Here is a 20,903-nt window from a genome sequence, read left to right on the forward strand (position 1 = left end):
CGCCACCAGAGGGCGCCGCCGGACAATGAAAGTGAGGCACGAGTGACCAGCTGCTGCAGGGGGCGCTGCGGAGCGGAGCATGCGCGCTCGGCAACCCTGTCGCCTTCAGAGTTTGCCAGAAGTTTCCGTGTTCTTCTTTTCCCCGGCCGGGAAAGCAAACAGGGGCGTCTGTGTGATGATTTTGACTGCAAAAAAGCGCCCTCCGTTGCCAACAGCCTCTCTGCTTCCCCGCCGTGCATTTTCCAAAACCCCAAAACTGTGGGGGGCGGTTTGGGCCTTGGATGGGGGCTAAAAGCATTCCAATGGAAGCTAGCCACCCGCCCCAACCTCCCGAAGCTTCCAGTTGACGGCTGGTTTGGCTCCCCTCCGCTCAACACAGGCCCGTCAAGAGAAAAGCAAACGCGGGGTCTGCCGTCTCGTCCGGGGGCCGCCGGGCTGGGCTTCCAGCCCCCTTGCCCCGCACATGGAGGTGTCGAAGCGGAACCGGAAGTGTTGTGCGGGTGGAGCTTCTGTGCTGCTGTTGGCGTCTCTTTGGGCGCAGCTGCCTACCCGGGACGGGGCGAGTGAGCTGCGCTTCGGGCTGCCGTGGCGAGTGGAGGAGGCGAGATGGAGCCCGGCCGGGGTCCCGCTGCAGGTCTGTGGGCTGCATGGCAGGGGCGCTCAGGCAGGGCTCCCCTCTCCGGAGCTCCCCCCACCCCGAGCTGGCAGGGCTTCCTTGCTGCCAGGGCCACCCTCTGCTAGGGGCGGTGCGTTGCGCACCCAGGCAGGCAGAGCAGGTACACAGTCCGTTGCACCCAGGTGCGCGTTGTTTGCGCGTCCTGTTGCGCTCCTCTGCCCACATTCTTTGCATGCCCACAGGGGTGGAGACAGGTCTTCTGCTGCCCGCAGCAGCGCGTAACCCACGCACCCCCCCCCCCCAGTGTGCTGCTTTGCCTGCACGGAAACAGCCCCTTCTTCCCACTCACTCCGCTAGAGGCGTCGCTTTTTAGCCCTTGCTGGAGCGCCCCCCGCCCCATCTCTCTGCCCCCTCGGCGGAGGGGGCCCGTCCTTCCTGGGCGCTCACCGTCCCGCCTTGCTTTGCAGGAGCCCAGCTGGCCGAGCCTGCTGCTGGCCAGAGGAGGCAGGGCGGGGAGGAGGGAGTCCGGGCCCCCCCTGGGCCAGGGGCCACCCCCCGCAGCAGCAGCAGCTGGCCCCAGCGCCTCCTGGGCTTCGAGGGCGCCGATCTCTCCAGCTGGCATCGCTTCGTCTGCTTGCTGAACAGGCCGACGGACCCGGCTGCCCTGGGCGTCTTCCGCGGCCTCTTTGGTGAGTCTTGCCTGGATGCGTCCTCCGAGCCGAGGGGCTGGCCCCCTTGGCTGCCCTTGGCCAGAATGGAGTGGGTGTCTGTGCCCCCAGCCTTATCCGCATGTTACGGCAGGACTGCCCTGCTGCCGGATCAGGCCCAAGGAAGCCCACCCAGTCCTGCCTCCTGTTTCACACGGTGGCCCTCCAGATGCCGCTGGAAGCCCACAGGCAGGAGCTGAAAGGGGCAGGCCCTCTCTCTGGTGGCTGGGACTCCCCTGCAGCTGGTGCTCAGAGAGTACCAGTTGTGTTCAACAGCTGTCCGGCCAGGGCCCAGCGTGCATGCCTGCAGTGTGGTTTTGGTTCTTTGCACATGATGTTCACTGCACGCCCAGCAGTGCGCTTCCTGCCCAGACCCTGCACTTGAGGCGTCTGTGTCCAGGTTCACTTTGAAAACAGCAGCTGCTCCTCCTGCGCGTCTACCGAACCAGCCCCTGCCCTCCCCACCGCTCTCTTCCCCCTGCAGTGCTCCCCCCACCCCACCCCCGGCTTCCTTCCAGAGCTGATTGCAGAGCACGCCCAGGCTGGTTTCCCAGGGAGCTAAAAAAGGGAGAACCACAATGACTGGCAGCTGCGGCCCAGCCCAGCCACAGGATGTGGCAAGAGGCCCTTCCCGCTTCCGTGGCAGCTTCCCTGCTGTGCTGGATCCAGCCGGCTTGGGGGCAGCAGTGAAGAGCCCACATTCCTGGGCGGAAAGTGGCGCGGTGCCACTGCCCTCTGTCTTATCAGTGGGAGGCCTTGGCCTGTGGAGAGCAGGGGGCTCTCCTGCAGTGGGCCGTGCTGGGGCCTGTATAGCCGGCGCCAGGCAGAAGGTCAGGCGGCCTGCAAGGCCAGCCTTCCCGGATTCGGCTGCAGCCAAGCGGAGCACTTTCCAAAGCAGCAGCAGCAGCAGCTTGTCCACATGAGCCGGGGGTGGGGGCGGCACCGGCACCGCCAAAGGGGGCACAGCTCCCTCCGCTTCCTGGCAGCAGCTTGGATAGCTCCCCTCTCTCCCGTGCTGCCTGCAGTCTGCCTACAGGCTAGCCGTTCGTTAGGTAGAGCTGAGCTGGTCTTGTGGTAGCAAGCATGACTTGTCCCCATAGCTAAGCAGGGTCTGCCCTGGTCACATATGAATGGGAGACTAGAAGTGTCAGCACTGGAAGATATATTCCCCTCAGGGGATGGAGCCACTCTGGAAAGTGCAGAAGGTTCCAAGTTCTCTCCCTGGCAGCATCTCCAAGATAGAGCTGAGAGAGCTTCCTGCCTGCAATCTTGGAGAAGCCGCTGCCAGTCTGTGAAGACAATACTGAGATAGATGGACCAATGGTCTGACTCAGTATATGGCAGTTTCCTCTGTTCCTGTGTTCCTAATGGCCAGCTTTCAGGCAGCATGGCTCTCAAGTGGGGAGGGGGAGACACGAGCGACCTGAGCTCTTGGGCCTTGGGCACCCCTCCCCCACAGCTCCTTAGGACAAGCCGCGGACTTGCAGGACGCAGCCTGCCTGGAGCTCTTTGTTGCCACAGGAGCCCAATTCCAAGATTATGCTGTACAAGTGTACAGGCATCTGTACACATAGGAAGCTGCCGTATATACTGAGTCAGACCCTTGGTCTATCTAGCTCAGCATTGTCTACACAGACTGGCAGCGGCTTCTCCAAGCTTGCAGGCCGGAGTCTCTCTCGGCCCTATCTGGAGATGCTGCCAGGGAGGGAACCTGGAACCTTCTGCACTTCCCCAAGAGACTCCAGAGCGGCCCCATTCCTGAAGGGGAATATCTGACTGTGCTCACACCTGTCGTCTCCCGTCCCTATGCAACCAGGACGGATCTGAAGAGTGTGCTTGGATACAGGCCCTTCAACTGCATGGTGAACATGCGAATGACTGTACACCTGTGTGCATGGTCCACTCATTGCATGAGTGTGGAGCATAACGTGTGGATGGGCCTAGGGTGTCTGTGTCCTTCTGGCAACAGAAGGTTTCTCCCCCTCGTCCCTTGGCAGCAGCATGCTGAAGCAGGACTAGAAGCAGCTTCTCGTCCCTCTCGGCCCCACTGGAACCCCAGAGAGACTGTTCTTCCCTGGGCAACTGCTTTCTCCCACTTCCAAGCGTCTTGGTCAGTGGGGAGCTTCAGGAGAGCAGACTGTCTTGGGGGGCCAACAGGGCAACCACTCCTGACGCAGCAAAGGTTGCCTGCAACAAAGCCCACAAGCTGGTGCTTCCAGAGTGGACTGAGGGTCAACAAGGCGCGTTTGCTCCCTCCACATCTGGCCGGCCTTTATTTATTTATTTATTTATTCGATTTCTATACCGCCCCTCCAAAAATGGCTCTTTGGGGTTCTTTTACTCACAGCTGCTCTACCTGGAGTTGGGCTGGCACTGAGCCGTGCTGGTGAGCTAAAGGGGTTTCTCCTGGGAAAGGTTCGCTGAAAGGTCTTCTTAGGTTTCCAGGATCCAGCTGAACACCACATGTTGTGCTGCTGATGGGGAAGACAGTATTTCTTTCTAGGTCAGATTAGCTGGCAAAAAAGTTAGTCTGGTTTACATTCAGGAATTTGGAGTGGGTTTTGTTCTGGGTGTTTGCCTTTCCCTGAAGCTTGCTTGACGCGCCACAATTGTCGTCCACCCAAATTACCCTTGGCACAAAGAGAAGTGTGTGCATGTGGCTGAACTGGCTGACCTTGCCCACGCCTTCGCAGCTCTGGCGCAGCTTCTGTTTCCAGTGCGTGTCCCTCCCTGCGTTCTGACACTCTGGCGACCCTCTTCTGCTGCTCATGCGTATCGGAAGCAATCTGAGCATTCCTGCGCTGCAAAGGGATGCATTGCTTTGGCTGCTTTCTGGACTGTGCAGTGAGGGAGCTCTGAGACGTGTTCGTTCTCTCTCTCTCTCTCTCTCTGGCATCCACGGATGCCAGCAGTTCAAAGCGTCTAGCTGGATGAGGGCACTTCCTTAGCACGACCCAGAAGGGGCCTGGCTGGACAGAAGGCCATTGTCACCCCTGCTCCTCATTGCATGGGGCTGCCCCTCTGAAGCTGGCTGGGGAAAGGAAGCCGTTCTGTCTGCTTTGGCTGCTGCTGCTGCTTCTCTCAAAACTCCCTTTATCGGGAAGCTGCAGCCTGGTGGCAGAGGGGCCCTGGCGCTGACAGGCTGTTCTGCTGATGCCCGTCCCCTGCTGGGCACAGGTTCTGCTCTCTTTGGCCAGGGCCGTGCAAAACCCGCATTTTAATAATGGCTCACTTTTAAGGTTTCGCTGTGAAATTGGAGATAAACTTCATGCCTTTTGGCCAAGGACTGTTCAAAAATATAACACCCAAAGGGGCAAGTGGTTCCTTGAACCAAACTTGAATTGGGTTATTTTGTTCCTATGCATTTAGTGAAATGTGAACTGAACAGCAGCAACATCAAGTTCTATCCCCCTGCCCATGAGCTGAAATAATGGAAGTGGAGCGCCTAAAATCCCTGAGAAAGATCACAGCCCACTTCTGCTTTTTGCAGTATTTCATGAAGGATACGTTTATTAAATGGTTACGTGGAACCTCCATGTTCTGGGACAGTCTACCCCTGGATATCAGTAGCTGGGGAGCAACAGGCAGAAGAGAGATCTTGCTTCCATGCCTTCTTTCTGGCATCTAGTTGGCCTTCTAGTTGGGAAGCTGACCCTGGCAGGCCTTGGGCCCGTGGGCCGGATCCTCCTTCCATTCTTGCCTCCTGGGGGTGATTAGCTCTGGCGGCACACGGACACCCCGTTGAGCTGAGCTGGCCTTCCTCCGAGTGCCAGGGGACCCGCCACCTCCCTGCCCTCCTTGCGGGTCTTCTGGGGGCATCTGGTGGGCCGTACGTGGCGGATGTCGGAGGCTCGGCCAGCCAGGCGGGCCTCTTGGCCTTTCCCAGAAGGCTCTGCTCGTGGCCACCCCAGCCTTCCCGCAAGGGCTCCAGCCAGGCTCCCCCACCCGCTTCAGGGCCTCTTGGGCGGAGGGGGGGGGCACGGAATTGGCTTGCACAGAGTAGAGACGCTCCCCCCTCTCCGCCCCTCTCCGCTCTGCCTCGTCCTCAGGGCTCCTGATGGCCCTGGACATCCCCCAGGAGCGCGGCTTGAGCTACCTGGACCACAGATACCTGGACGGGCTGCAGGTCTGCCGCTTCCCCCTCTTCGACTTCCTGGAGCCGCTGCCCTTGGACTGGATGTACCTCGTCTACACGGTCATGCTGCTGGGTGAGGACGGCTTCTTCCCGCGGTGGGATCTCCAGCCTCCCCTCCGGGAGGGCCGGCCAGCCCCCTCCCGCCCGCCCGCCCGGCTCTTGGGACACAGCCCAGCTGCCGGAGGGGCTCCCAGCCTGACCTTGCCTCCCTCCTGCGGCAGGGGCTGTGGGGATCATGCTGGGCTGCTGCTACCGGCTCAGCTGCCTGTTCTTCTTGCTGCCCTACTGGTACCTCTTCTTCCTGGACAAAACGGCCTGGAACAACCACTCCTACCTCTATGGCCTGCTTGGCTTCCAGCTGCTGCTCGTCAACGCCAACCGCTACTGGTGAGGGCCCCCCACCCCCTCCCCACGGCCCTGCCCTGGCGCCGCCCTCCTCCCTGCCATCCTCTCCTCCCCCCCCCGCAATCAGGAGTCAGGCCTGATTAAGTCGTGGGTGCCCCCAGTGACCCCGCTGTGCTGCCAGAGGCCAGGCCTGCCGGCTTCCCTCCTCCTCCAGGCGCTTGCCTCTTCCGCGAACGCCCTCCCGCTGCCGAGGAGGTCATGTCTCGGGGCTGGCTCTCTGGAAGAGCCAGGCCGTTTAGAAGTGGCCTTTTTTCGCCCAGGTTTGGGGAGCACAGTTTCACTTTTCAGTTGCCGGCATCACTGTGTGGCTCTGATTTTTAGTCACTGTCACGACAGTGAGCTGGAAAACAGAATTTTTCAGCATGGCCATCGGGTATGTGGGAGGAGCGGGGTGGCTCAGTTGTGACTCTCTGGCCCTGCTTGGGCCTTCCGGTGGCCCGTAAGTCGCGTGGCAGCCTGGTCATGCCTCTCCCTCCTGCAGGTCCATTGACGGCCTCAGGAATCCGCAGAAGAGAAATGCTCATGTGCCCTTGTGGAACTACACGGTGCTGCGTACGCAGGTAGGTGGCTGGAAGAACCGTGGCATTCCCCGCTGCCTCCACGTGCAAAGCCCTCCATCTTCTCCACGGATGTGTTGACAGCAGGACCAGAAATGCCTGCCTGCCTGCCTGCCTCTCTGTCCTGCTCTTTGACGGAGCAGACAGGAAGATGCTGGGCTCTGGGAATGCTGCCAACAACCTACACTGACTGGCAGCAGCTCTCTAAGCTCTTGGACAGAAAAGGGCCTTTCCCAACTGTATGTACTGACCTTTTAAAAACTGGAATTCAACCTGGGACCCTCTGTGTGCAGAGCAGGTGCTCCAGTATTGAGCTACAGCCAGCGTTCCCTGCAACAGGCGATGTCGTGGACTACAACTACCATCATCCCCACACAAAGGCCGCTGCAGCTGGAGATGCTGGGAGTTGTCGTCAGCAACATCTGGGATCCCTGTTAATGGGGAAAACTGACTGCAAACTCTCCTCATTGGGAGAGTCTTGGGGAGGAGACGCACCTTGGCGTGTTGGGGAGGAGAACCATCTTGCTTTGGCTTTTCTGGCTTTGCTTCGGAGAAGCGTCTCCTGCCTGCCCAGCTGAAGTGAAGGCAGCGGCTCAGGTGGGTGGGCTGGTCCTCTGGAGCCTTCCTGGAGGATGCGTGAGGACCAGGAGTAGCCCAGTGAGGAGGGCCGCTTGGAGTCGGGATCCTCTCCGCGCCTTCCTTCCCCCGGGTCTCCGGCCCCTCGTGGACTTCTGGGCCTCGCAGCTCTCCTGACCGCACCATTCTGGACTTGTGTCCAAACAGATCTTCATCGTCTATTTCATTGCGGGCATCAAGAAGCTGGATGCGGATTGGGTGGAGGGCTACTCCATGGGGACCCTGGCCAGGCACTGGCTCTTCAGCCCCTTCAGGTGAGGTGGTCTGTGGGGGTGGGTGGGGGGGCGGGCAGGATGCCCAAGGGCTGTCGGGGAGACCTCCAGGGTCTGCGCTGGACCCTCCAGGTGGAATCCAATGCCCCACCCAAAGGGGCACCCGCCGAAGCCACTCGCTGGAGCTGTGCAAGATGCCCTGAGGCTGCAGGTCAGCCCCGCTCTGGGCAGTCTGCTCCTTTTCCGTGTCCCGGTTCAGCCCGTGGGGCGGGATCTTCCCTTTGGCAAGAGGTCCCCAACCTGGGGCCCTCCAGCTGTGTCAATCTCCCAGCATCCCCAGCCACTGTAGATTGTAGCTGGGGGTGATGGGGGTTGGAGTTCAGCAACGTCTGGCGGTCCCCAGGCTGGCAGCCCCTGGGCGGTTGAGGGCCTGGGGGAGACCTGCAGGGCTGCTCTCGCTGGAGCCTAGGAAGCTGTCTTGACTCCTCGAGCCTAGTGTGGGCTGCCTTGATTGGCAGCAGCGCCGTCTTCCCCAGCCCTGTCTGAAGACTCGGCCAGGGGTGGGACCTGGGAGCTCCTGCGTGCAAAGCAGCTCCTCTTCCCCTGAAGGGAATACCTGACTGCAGGCGGGGCGCAGGTGCAGTTGCCCATCCAAATGCAGGCCAAGGCAAGCCCTGCTTAGCAGAGGGGACCATCCAGGCTCACGACTGCCGGACCAGACCTCCTCCCCACACAATTGTGCTGGTCATCACAGGCCCTTCCAGGTACTTCTGTCAGCCTGAGGAGTGGCGGGCATCTGCTCGGAGCAGGGTCTTCTCCCTGATGGCACCAGCCTTGGGATGGCTTCCTTGGGGAGGTTAGACAGGCCCTGGCCCTATATTTCTCTAGGGGTGAAGCCAGGACCAGCTTCCTCAGAGGGGTTTGGGGGTGGTTTGGACTTGTCTGCTCCTCATGTTGGTTTGGGGCTCCTGCATGGGCTCCTGTCCTGCTCTCTGGCCTCAGGTTGGTGCTCTCGGAGGAGATGACCAGCCTGCTGGTGGTGCACGGCGGCGGCCTCATGCTGGACCTGACGGCCGGCTTCCTGCTCTTCTTCGACGCCAGCCGCCCCCTCGCCCTCGTCTTTGTCTCCTACTTCCACTGCATGAACTCCCAGCTCTTCAGCATCGGTCAGTTCCCCAGGAGCCCGAGCGGCCCCTTCCCCCTGGGGAGAGTCGGGGGACGGGGGGGACGGAGGGGCCATCTCCAAAGCCTCCTGCGGGAGCCTGCCTTGTGGGCAGCTCATAATTTTGGCTTCTGAAAGCCCCTCTCCTAAAAGCGAGCGAGGAGGGATCCTTTCCAGGAAAGCCGGCAAGGGAGCGTTTGTCCGCTCAAGAGAGCAGGTGGCTTCCTCTCTCCCTCTGGGCCTTGAGGGGGCGGCAGAAACGGCAGGCCTCGGGGAAACACAGGGCAGCTGGCCTGGAGGACCTCTGTGGGCTCCTCAGGTGAGGTAGTCACCTGATTCTCACGGCCCAGTCAGCATGTCCTGATACTCAGATAATTTGTGGCCTGAGTGGACGGGAGGCTTAGCCCAGTTTATCTCTCCCGCGCCCCCCTTGCCAGCTTTATTCACCCTAACCCTAAGAATTGTGGTTTTTAATCTGACTTAAAAAACAGACAGACTAGTAAATGGTATTACTTTTATTGCATCCGTGTCTCTCTTCTTGTGAGTTGCCCCGAGCGGCAGTGCCCTGGAGGGGCGGGGCATAACTATTTTAAATCAAATAATCAATCAAGAAGCCTGCTCTTGTGACCCTCTCTCCAAACGGGAGCCAGCGTCCCGGCGGTTCTGCTGGGCCTGCTAGTTGGGCAGTTCCGGCCCCGCCAGTTGCCTCTGGATGCTGCCTCTCAGTGTGTGGCTTCCTTGGGTGGGTCGGCCGGGCGGGCAGCGATAAGGACCCGGCTCCCGCTCCTTGCAGGCATGTTCTCCTACACCATGCTGGCCACCAGCCCCCTCTTCTGCTACCCGGACTGGCCTCGCCGCCTGGCCGCCCGGCTCCCCACCTGCCTCCAGAGGCTCCTGCCGCCCACGGAGCTGCCGCAGCCCAGCCGGGAGTGCGTCTACGGAGAGGCCGGGCGCTCGCGGCCAGGCAAGGGAGCGCGGAAGCCGGGGCTGCGGCAGAAGCTGGGGGCCCTCTTCACGGTGCTGTACGTGCTGGAGCAGTTCTTCCTGCCCTACTCCCACTTCATCACCCAGGTGAGGCGCGCTCTGGCTCTGGCTCTGGCTCTGGCGGGACGCCGTGCCTGGGCCAGGGGGCGGGGGCGGTGCTTGGCGGGCATCCCCCAGGGCGCAGGAAGGGCTGGAGGCGCTCTGTGGGCAGAGACCCCTCTTCCCCGAGTAATAGCCACACTGCTGCCTCTTTGGGCAGCTTTGCTCCATGGAGTGAGCAACAAGCTCCTTGGGGGGCTCTGTGTGTGTGTGTGTGTGTGTGTGTGAGAGAGAGAGAGAGGGTAATCTTCACTATTTTAAACGCGGGGGCCACTTTGGCAAAAAGCCTCCAACAGGAGAGGCGTTTCCCACCGTGTTGGTCTCGGCACAGTCCTGTGCTTTTCTCAGTGCTGGGGGGCACTTTTGGGGAGACAGAGGAGCTCCGGGAGGAAAGCCTGAGGAAAGGGTGCACTTCCCAGCAGTCTGTGCAGGGCTTCCAAGAGGGTGCAGGGGCTCCGGGGGGCTCAAATTCCTTAAAGGACACCTCCCCCCCCCGCCCCCGGCCGGGTGCTGGGCAAAGTGCAGCACTGCATGATGAGAGTGGTGGTCTCTTCATGGTGCCAGAGAGACTGTGCAGAACGTTCCGCTTTGGCTGAAGCTTCATACGGGCCCAGTAAACAATTGGTTTGGGGACCCCACTGGGGGTCAGTGGGAGCTGCCACTGGCCCCGGGCCCTGCAATCAAGAACACTGGTCTAGGGCAGAGTTCCTTAACCTCGGGCCCCCAGATGTTGTTGGACTACAACTCCCATCATCCCCCGACACGGCCTTTGTGGCTGAGGATGATGGGAGTTGTAGTCCAACAACATCTGGGGGCCCAAGGTTAAGGAACCCTGGTCTAGGGGATGCCGACTGTGAGGTTGAGCATCCAGTGCTGGGCAGCTTTTAGGCCTCAGCCATGAGCTTAAAGGCAAGTTGAGTGACTTGGAGTGGATTGAGCCCCAGGAGATGCAGGGACCTGCTGCATTGTTCATGGTTGCCAGCAGGTGGGGAGGGGGCGGCTGCTGCTGCTTCTTGCCCTGGGAAAGGGCACCTGATGCCCCCCCCCGCTCCCCACCCAGGGCTACAACAACTGGACGAATGGGCTGTACGGCTACTCGTGGGACATGATGGTCCACTCCCGCTCCCATCAGCACGTGAAGATCACGTACCGGGACGGTCTCACCGGAGAGCTCGGTTACCTGAACCCGGGGGTCAGTCTCTCTTCTTCCTCTCTGCTGGGGGGGGGGGCTTCAGTTGCCCGAGAGCAGCATTTCGGCTGGCGGGGGGGGGGCTGGGCATTCTTTTCACCCCTCCCCACAGCGTCCTTTCTTCAATTCCACCCCCATTTAACTGCTGCTTATGGTGGTCTGAGGTCCCCCCTTCTCTCTGGAACTGAACTTGACTGTTTGTAAGCCCCCCCAATTTAATTTAGCGGCTGGAAGAAAGTATGCAGACAAAGGGCACAGAGGGCATAACTTGATTTTAGTCTCAGGATGCTTGGGGCCAGGGTGCAGACCTCTAACTCCTGCTGCGCTTGGACTTGCAGCAGCAGTGAGTTCCAACTTCCCTCCCTCCCCCCGCCCCCACCAACTGCATTCCTGTGTCCCAGCTGAGACCTCTGCATTTTGGAGCAGGTCTTCACCCAGAGTCGGCGCTGGAAGGACCACGCAGACATGCTGAAGCAGTACGCCACCTGCCTCAGCCAGCTGCTGCGTAATTACAACATCTCTCAGCCAGAGATCTACTTTGACATCTGGGTCTCCATCAATGATCGCTTCCAGCAAAGGTGAGCACCGGTGCCACGAGGCAGGATGCCCCTGAGACCAGACGCTGCAGAAACGCGCAATTGGAGGGGTCAGTCTTTTAAGGGGGGAGCGCTGGGCTTGTGGCAGTGAGTATGGATGGTCCCCGTTGCTAAGCAGGGCCTGCCCTGGTGTGCATTTGGATGGGAGGCTCCATGTGTGAGCACTGTAAGCTATTCCCCTGAGCGGATCATGGGGCCGCTCTGGAAAGAGCACCTGCCTGCTCACCTGCAGAAGGTTCCAAGTTCCCTCCCCGGTACCTCTAGGTAGGGCTGGGGGAGACTCCTGCCTGCAACCTCAGAGCAGCTGCTGCCAGTTTGTGTAGACAATACTGAGCTGGATGGACCAAGGGTCTGACTCAGGTGTTAGTTATTATTTCTTGTTTACACAGTCAGACAGGTGTTATTGACTGGTTTGTTTTGTTTTGTTTTATCCAGACATCGAGTCCTTCCCAAGGACCTGGGATGCCTGAATTTTATTGTCAATGGTTATAGATATCGTCGCAGAATATAGGCTGTTCCCAGTAATGTTGCTTTTTGTAATTGGCCGATGGTGATTTCTGTGGCCCCTAGGGTGTTGAGGTGCTCTTCAAGGTCTTTTGGAACTGCACCCAGGGTGCCAATTACTACAGGGATTATTTGGGTCTTTTTCTGCCACAGCCTTTCAATTTCAACTTGTAGATCTTTGTATTTGGTGATTTTTTCTATTTCTTTTTCTTCTATTCTGCTATCCCCTGGTATTGCTATGTCGATTATTTTGACTTGCTTTTCTTTCTTCTCGACTACAGTTATATCTGGTGTATTTTGTGGCAGACGTTTGTCTGTTTGTAGTCGGAAGTCCCATAATGTTTTTGCATCTTCATTGTCTACAACTTTTTCAATTTTATGGTCCCACCATTTTTGGCTACAGGTAGCTTGTATTTTTTGCAGATGTTCCAGTGTATCATCCCTGCTACCTTGTCATGCCTTTGTTTGTAGTCAGTCTGTGCGATTTTTTTACAACACCTGATTAGGTGGTCCACTGTTTAATCTGCTTCTTTACAAAGGCGGCACTTGCTGTTTGTTGTGGATTTTTCGACTTTTGCTCTTACTGCATTTATTCTTAGTGCCTGTTCTTGTGCAGCCAGTATTAAACCCTCTGTTTCTTTCTTCAAGTTGCCATTCTTAAGCCATTGCCAGGTCTTGGTGATGTCTGATTTTTCCACTTATATTGTGCAAATATTGACCATGCAGTGGCTTATTTCTCCATTTTTCTGCTCGGTTCTTGACTTGTTCTTTCTTGTAGGCCTGCTTTCTTTCATTGGTGTTGAATAGTTTCGCACTATTGACCATTTGAAGTGCATCTTCTTCACTGTCCTTGATATATTCTTCAAGGCCTCTTTTCTCCTCCTCTACTGTTTGATGGACTTGCAGCATTCCTCTTCCACCTGAGCTGCGAGGGATGTAGAGCCTATCTACATCACTGCGGGGGTGCAGAGCATGATTGATGGTCATGATTTTCCTGGTCTTACGATCTAGCGTCTCTAGCTCTGCCTGGGTCCAGTCTATTATTCCTGCAGTGTATCTGATAACAGGTATAGCCCAGGTGTTTATGGCTTGTATGGTGTTCCCGCCATTGAGTTTGGACTTTAGGATTTTTCTAACTCTCCTGATGTATTCACTTCCAATTTTTCTTTTAACTTCCGTGTGTGCGATGTTATCAGCCTGGAGAATGCCCAAGTATTTGTAATGTTCTTTCTCTTCAAGGTTCTTGATGTTGCTTCCATTGGGTAGTTCTATTCCTTCTGTTTTTGTTATTTTTCCTCTCTTCATTATTAATGCAGCACACTTGTCTAGTCCAAACTATTGCTATATCACTACTGAATATATGGACAGTGTTTAGCAGTGATTCAATTTCTGACTGGGACTTTCTATACAACTTCAGATCGTCAATGTAGAGCAGATTGTTTATTTTACTTGATGTTTTAAAATAATGTTTGGTATCCGAGGCCTGTTTTGTTTAGTATTTGTGAAAGTGGAGTCATGGCGATTACAAACAACAGAGGGGATAGTGAGTCCCCTTGGAAAATGCCTCTTCTAATGCTAACCTGTCCAAGTGTCTCGCCGTTGATTGTTAACTGTGTACGCCACATGCTCATTGCTTTTTTTTATAAATATCTGAATGTTTTTGTTGACACCAGTTGTTTCTAAACATTTTAGTATCCATATGTGAGGCAATGAGTTGAAGGCTTTGTTGTAGTCAATCCATGCAACACTTAGATTTGTTTTTCTTCTCTTGCAATTTTCTAAAATCATTTTGTCAATCAGCAGCTGCTCTTTTGTGCCTCTGGTGTTCAGGCAATTTCCTTTCTGTTCAACTGGAAGCTGTTTGTTAGTTAATAAGTGTTGCATCACTTCATCTGCTGTTATTCCAGTTAATAATTTGAACATGATTGGCAGGCAGGTGATCGGTCTATAATTACTTGGAACTGCACCTTTTGCTGGGTCTTTCATAATGAGATGAGTTTTCCCAGTTGTTAGCCATTGTTCGATATCACCACCTTGCAAAATGTGGTTAAACTGTTTTGATAGTTGTTTATGAAGGCTTGTTAGGTGTTTAAGCCAAAAGCCATGCAGTTCATCGTCGCCTGGAGCAGTCCAATTTTTAATTTTCTTTGCTCTTTCACTTATTAATTCTGGTGTTATTATTAGATCTTGCATTTGTTGGTTACATTTTTTGACCTCTTTCATCCAGTCTGCTTTTTTATTATAATCTATTGGATTGTCCCATAATTTCCCCCAGAATTGCACTGTTTCTTCTTTATTTGGTGTTTCTAGGTTTCTTGCAGTTTCTCCTTCTATGCTTTGGTAGAAACGTCTCTGATTCGACTGGAATTGGAGATTCTGCCTGTGTTGTGTAATCCTGGCTTCATACCTGCTAATCTTCTTTGACACTGCTGTTATTTGCTGCTTTATTATTTCCAGGACTTCTCTAATTTTCCTTGAATCTAGGTGGTGTTTTTGGATCAGATACTGTTTGGTGTTTTCATTCTTCAGCTTCTTGCCTTTCATATCTTTCAATTTACTAGCATCTGATCTAAGCCTGGAGATTTTATTTTCTAATCTAATCTTCCATTTAGGTTATGTACTACTTTCTCTTTTTACAGGTCCATTGATCTTATATCCGAGCTCTTGTGGTGGTGTTGTTGCTGCACTGTACATTAGTTGGTTTGTTTCTTGCAAATTATTGGTTGTTATTTCTGCAAGTGCAGCATTGACATCTTTTAATGCCTGAGCAAGTTGTTTTTTGGCAACTGTTTTTAGAGTGGGAAGTCGAACCTTGGTGGTTGTTTGGTTCATGTGCTCCTTTATTTTTTGCTTTAGTTCTTGTTGCTTTTCTGTTAAACGGCATTTGGGTTTTTGAGGTGAAGGCAAAGGGGAGGTTGCCTGGTTTTGATTTTGAAACAATTCAGCAACAGTGGCATCCTTAGTCTATTTCCAACACCTCCTCCACCTGTGCCTGAGCAACTGCTTCCGTTGGTGGTAATTCTTCTTCCATATCTTGAGCCTGTGTTGCTCTTTGCAGTTCTTCCAGCTCAACTCCTGTGAATACTTTATTTCTTATTATGAATCTTCTCTGGTCTGCTAGCCTTTGTTCTGTTATTTCTGTATCTGGATGCTTCTCTTTCCAAATTTGGTACATTCTTTTAAAATAACCTCTTCTAGTTGGACTAGATCGTCGTTGTTGTTGTTTACACAGTCAGACAGGTGTTATTGACTGGTTTGTCTTATCCAGACATCGAGTCCTTCCCAAGGACCTGGGATGGCTAAGTTTTATTATCAGTATTGTTCTTGTTGTTATAGATATTGTCGCAGAATATAGGCTGTTCCCAGTAAAGTTGCTTTTTGTAATTGGCTGATGGTGATTTCTGTTGTTGTTGTTATCTACATAGTAAGAGGGGGACCAATTCAGTTAGTCGTGGGAGGGAAGTTATTCTCCTTTATTGTGTTGCTTGGATCTCAGTTGCCTGGTAAATGAAAACACTCTCTCTCACTCACTCTCTGCTCAGTGATCAGACAAGGGTTCTAATTGCATGCCTTTCTCTTTCAAACGTTAATAAACCCTTGTTGGTGTGCAGTGTGCTACTCTTCATTCTGGGTCTGCCTTAGTCACACCCCTTTGGAGTCTTCGGACTGCTCAGCCCTTCTAGGGAGGGTTTTGCCCCTTTACCCCCACCCTGCCCCACCCACACCCAGGACTCCTCGGGGGAGAGAGTCGTTTGTCCCACACTGCAACCAAGTGGATGGTGGCCACCTGCTGGGGATCCCTTCCAGTCAAGGATTCACCCCAGTGAACTCTCCCCTGGCTCTGCTGCAAGCGATGACCGGCACCCTCCCGTCTCGTTAGGATGAGCTACTCCCGAACTCAGTGCTCATTGCCCGTCCTCCAGACAGCTGGAAACCTTTGTCTGGACGCAGCCCCCGAGGCTTTAGCAGAGAGCCAGAGCCGCCCTCCCCACTGGTGGAGCCCACTGGGCCGCGGTTGGGGTCCTGCTGCTGACCCTGCTTGGCCGTGCACTCTCCCTTTCCAGGCTCTTTGACCCACGTGTGGACATCGTGCAGGCCGAGTGGTCGCCCTTCCAGAAGACGCCCTGGCTGAAGCCGCTTCTGGTGGACTTGTCGCCCTGGCGGGCAAAGCTGCAGGAGATCGAGAACTCCCTGGACAACCAGACGGAGGTGGTCTTCATTGCTGACTTCCCAGGTACCGCCTGGCTCTTGCCTCCTCTCGGGTGCTGGTTTGAACCATCCTCCAAGTCCACGTCATGCGCTTGGAGGGCAGCTGCCGTTGGACCTGGGCTGGCCTCTGCTAGAACGCGGCATGCCTCCATCTTGCTCTGACGGTTCGTGTGGGCTGGCCGCTGCAGGGACCCAGCCCCTGGTGACAAGAACCCAGGAAGCTGCCCTATACCGAGTCAGACCCTTGGCCCACCTAGCTCAGGATTGTCTACCCAGACTGGCAGCAGCTTCTCCGAGCTTGCAGGCAGGAGTCTCTCTCAGCCCTATCCTGGAGATGCTGCCTGGGAGGGAACTTGGCACCTTCTGCATTCAGGTGCCATTTCAATGAGCAACGGCCCCATCCCCTAAGGGGAAGATCTTGTGGTGCTGTAGAGTCTCCCATTCAGATGCAAACCAGGGTGGACCCTGCCTAGCCAATGGGACAATTCATGCTTTGCTACCTCAAGGCCAGCTCTCCCTTCATACTGGCATTGGGAGTGTTCCTGAGGTGTGGGTTGGGGGGCTGCTCCTGGCGACAGGGTCGTTTCCCAGCAGCTCACCTCCTGCTTCTCCCCCCACCCCACCCCCGGCCAGGCCTGCATCTGGAGAACTTCGTCAGTGAGGACCTGGGCAACACCAGCCTCCAGCTGCTGAAGGGGGAGGTGGCCGTGGAGGTGGTCAGCGCCCAGAAGAATTACACGCTGCAGGAAGGCGACAGGATCCAGGTGAGGGCCTGGCTGAGGCCTCCAGCGGGGAGAAGAGGGGGCAGGGGGCTCTGGGCCGGGGAGGGAGACCGCCACCAGGCCCCCAGCTGCCTCGAGAGGAGGCTTCTCTTTCCAAGGCTAGAGCAGTGCTTTGCCCCTCAGTGCAGCAGCCCCCAGGCTCCAGTTGGGGTCTCTCCCGCGTAGGAAACGTGCTCGGGCGGCTAGTCGGGGCCTGTGCCCCTGGAGAGCTGCTGCCAGTTGGTGTGGGCAGATGCCCGGGGTCTTCCAAACAAGGCAGCTTCAGGTATTCATCAATGGGATATTTGGCAAGGGTTGGGGACCACGGGCAGCGGGGAGCGTCTGGCAGCGGCCTTGCCAGAGGAGAGCTGGCCTCTCTCCGACTGCTTAGCCCGGGGGTTCTCAGCCGTAGGAACCTAGGAAGCTGCCTTCCGCGGAGTCGGACCATCGCTCCATCTAGCTCAGACACAGACCGGCAGTGGCTTCTCCAGGATGGCAGGCGGGAGTCCCTCTCGGCCCCCTCTGGAGGTGCCGTCAGGGAGGGAACTTGGGACCTTCCACATGCAAGCAGGCAGGCAGGCAGGCAGGGGCTCTTCCCAGAGAGGCCCCATCATCCCCTCAGGGGAACCTCTTGCAGGGCTCACAGGTGGAGTCTCCCAACCTTTGGTCCCCAGCTTCTGTAGGGCGAAGATTCCCAACCTGGGGTGCTCCTGGCATCCAATATATTGCTCCCGGGGATGGTGGGAGTTGTAGTTCAGCAACATGGTGGGGTGGGACTCCTGCTGTGGGACTACAACGCCCACCATCCCCATTTGCAATGGCCAGAGGTTGGGATGATGGATGTCGTAGCCCAGAACCCCGGGCTTGGCCTTGAATGGAGGTTGCCGGGGCCCATGAGTGGTGAGACCACCGCCCGGCCTTTTGCTCGCCTCCTCTTTTCCCAGCTGCCCCCAGGCGAATACCACAGAGTCTTCACGGTGTCGCAAGAGCCTTCCTGCTACATGTACATCTACGTCAACACCACCGAGGCAGCCCTGGAGCAGAACTTCACGCGGCTTCAAGAGCTGCGGGAGAAGGTTCGGAACGGGACAGGTGAGTTGGCCGGGGGTTGATGGGCCCCTGGGGCAAACTAATCGAGGGGTCCAGCTGCACCTCTGCCTCTGGGACTCCTGCCCACTTGGGAGCACAACTTCCTTGCGATGCGGGCCAGGCTTCCGTCCCAGCTGAAGGGTGAGGTGGGGAATGAGGACTTGCCCTGGGGCTGGCCGCCCTCTGAAGCTCCCCCTGATCGGGCCCCCTCCTTCCTGCAGAAACCGAGCCTCTCCCGCCGGAGCTGCAGCCCATCTTGGACGGCTCCCTGGAGAACGTGACTCAGGCCGACCCGGTGGTGGAGGCTTTCCTCCGGCGGGAGCAGCGCAGGGAGGAGCTGCAGAGACGCCGCAACGCCACCCTGGCTGACCGGCTGCAGCGCTTCGCCAGCAGGAAGTACTTCATCTTCCGGAGGAGGTGAGAGGCCTCGGGAGGGGCGCTGTGGCTGGATAAGGGTGCTGGGTGTGGGTCTCCCTGGCAGGGCCTGCTCCATGCTTTCCCTCCCTGCTCCCGCAGCCTCCTGATGACCTGGATCTCTCTGCGGAACTTGGCGCTGGGACGCCCGTCCCTGGACCAGCTGGCGCAGGAAGTCGCCTACGCCAACATGCAGCAGCAGGAGGACCCGCCCACTAGCCAGCCCGACCCGGCGCCGAAAGAGCTGGAGCGCTCCGAACTCTGAGCAGCCACCACTGCCTCGGGTGGGGGGCAGCTGTGGGGAGGCCCAAGGGGCACTGGGCCCAGGAAGCCCCCCCTCGCAGCAGCCGGAGGGAGGCTGGGGCAGAAGCCTCTCCCCTTCCTTCTGGGTTCTTCTGGGGGCAGCCACCCGCCTCTCACGTGGGCTTCTGTGCCTTTGGGTGCAGCTGGGCACTTCAGCCCTGTCCCAAGGAAGCTGGCACCAGAGGCAAGGAAGCAGGACCTGTCCAGCTCGTGGGTCCTAACGCTTGCCCCCTGGCGGTAGACAGTTCTGGGTGGATTCCAGGGCTGGGGTGGGAGTTCCAATGGCACGAGTATTTAATTTGGATTAAAATTAGAGCATTTGCCTGAGAGTGTCCAGTGCCCAAAGCGAAACACCCGGAACCAGGCGAGCAGATTCCCCATCTCGGCAGGAGGGCTGCCGCCAAGCGGTGCTCTTTCAGAACCCAGCAAGACCGAGGAGGACCTGACTGCCTGGCAGGGCTTTCGGACAGAGCTCCCCCCCTTCAGAATGGTCGGCAGCAAACGGGGGTATTCAGCCGGCTGAAGGGGACCAGACCTCCGGTGAAATCTGAGAGCCCTGCACAACCACCGAATGCAGTTGTTTTGTATACCCTTTAACGATGGTAGTTGTTGGCTGCTTTTTAATGGGATCTCCAAAAGGAACGGGTGGGCTGGCCAGAAACAAGCCCAAGGCCCAGGAATGGGGCTGCGTGAAGAGGAGGCGGCGGTGCCTCTGCGGTGGCTTTTGGGCGGGATTCCTTCCGACTCGAGTCCCAGCCTGTTCTGGCTGCCCGGAATGTCCGGAACGCCAGGTGCTGGCAGCCTCTCCAGCTGGGAATCAGCAGTCCTGCCCCTTTCGCTCCTCCTGGGGAGCTGCTGGGAGGAAGGAGCCTTTTGTGGTCACAGCAGCGTCCCCCCCCCCCGGACCTTCTCCTGCCTAAGCAGTGATTTCCCCCAGCCAAGAGTGTCCCATCTGCTCCAGGGTGCGGAGTGGAGGCTCTCCCAAGCTCTGCTGGGGGGGGGCTACTTTTCAGCTGGAGGTGCTGGCCCTGGGCCCCTCTTGTATGCCCAGTGTTTCCCCCTTGAGCTCTGCAGCCCTTCCCCGAAGGCACGGCCCTCCTGCTGCCTGGTCTCCCTGCACCTGGAGGAATCTGGCAGCCTTCACCAGCCATGCCGCAGTTTGGGGACTGGATTGCAGCAAAGACTTTCCGCTTGGGCAGAAGCCTTTGTTTAGTCTTGAGAAGCGTGTGGCTCTCCCCAGTAGAACCGACCCCCAAAGTGTCATTTTTTAAAAAAAATTAAAAATTGTATTGTATTTGGAGTGTGTGTATTCTTCCCACCGTTGCAAATCAGCTTTTCATTTACTTTCTTGCAGTGCTTTCACAAGGCTAGCAGTGACCTTGCATGGCTCCTTGTGGGGTCAGGAGGGAGTACTTTGTTCGGTTTTGTGGCTGATCTCCCCTTTTTACGCTCTGCCAGCAATCATGTGTCCCTTGGTAACTGCTTGTACCTCTCTCTTTCTTAGAGGGTGGTGGTATTCAAACACTCCCCCCCCCCGATTTTTACATGTATATCCTGCTCTTTCTCAGAGGTGCCCAAAGTGGTGTACATGGTTATGGTTCTCCTCACAACCACCCTGTGAAGTAGGTTAGACTGAGAGAAGTGACTGGGCCAAAGTCACCTGATAAGTTTCATGGCCTGAAACAAATCACCTGAAGAGGGATTTGAACTCAGGGCCCCTCCATCCTAGTCCAGCGCTCTTAACTACTCCACCACACTGGCTCTGGTGTCATTTCACATCTTAAGGGTGAGATAGCACCGATACAACAGAGGGGGGCCTTGTCACAACACTGGGAGTGGGGATTCTCTCATGAAATTGACTGGCAGTTGGTTTGGGACTTTTTCACACGTCGTAGAATTCGCTGCTGCTGGATGTGGTGATGGCACATGTGCTGTGAGGGCTTCCGGCTGCCTGTGAGAGACCTCGGGGGGGGTGTGTGTGTGTGTGCTCTCTCGGCACACCCTTTTCTTAATCCCGTGGGCTGGAAAAGAGTGGCCTGAACCAGCCATATCTGCACTCTGCCTTTATGGGGGGTGGGCTGCACCCTGGTTCGCTTGGGAAATGGACACACAAACCTGGACAGCACCCTGTCTGGATGGGGCCTGCAGGCAGGGAAGGGGCTGAGTCAGAAACTGGCCACAGGCTCTCTGTTGCGGGGGGGGGGGTGGCTTGGCCCTGCCCTGCCACACGGTGCTGCTCCCCGGGTGGCGAGCAGCTCATTCACAGGCATTCAGAAGCAAAATCACCCATCCTCATGGCAGTGGCTCTACCAAACTTCTTTAAGG

At 56.7% G+C, this 20,903-nt stretch overlaps 1 protein-coding gene across 1 annotated transcript; it reads left to right on the forward strand.

Moving 5' to 3' along the window:
• Window positions 1–454: 454 nt before the first annotated feature.
• Window positions 455–19,878, forward strand: GGCX (gamma-glutamyl carboxylase). The gene is made up of 15 exons (XM_053269860.1): window positions 455–634; window positions 1,084–1,305; window positions 5,373–5,531; window positions 5,680–5,845; window positions 6,345–6,423; window positions 7,204–7,310; window positions 8,271–8,434; window positions 9,224–9,501; window positions 10,574–10,705; window positions 11,129–11,280; window positions 15,867–16,036; window positions 16,645–16,775; window positions 17,717–17,864; window positions 18,083–18,278; window positions 18,378–19,878. Exons 1-15 carry the CDS (start codon window positions 607–609, stop codon window positions 18,538–18,540), a joined length of 2,295 nt encoding a protein of 764 aa, XP_053125835.1. The 5' UTR covers window positions 455–606; the 3' UTR covers window positions 18,541–19,878.
• Window positions 19,879–20,903: the final 1,025 nt, after the last annotated feature.

The sequence above is a fragment of the Hemicordylus capensis genome, chromosome 8, assembly GCF_027244095.1.
Source record: "Hemicordylus capensis ecotype Gifberg chromosome 8, rHemCap1.1.pri, whole genome shotgun sequence".
In the NCBI taxonomy this organism is placed as follows: domain Eukaryota; kingdom Metazoa; phylum Chordata; class Lepidosauria; order Squamata; family Cordylidae; genus Hemicordylus; species Hemicordylus capensis.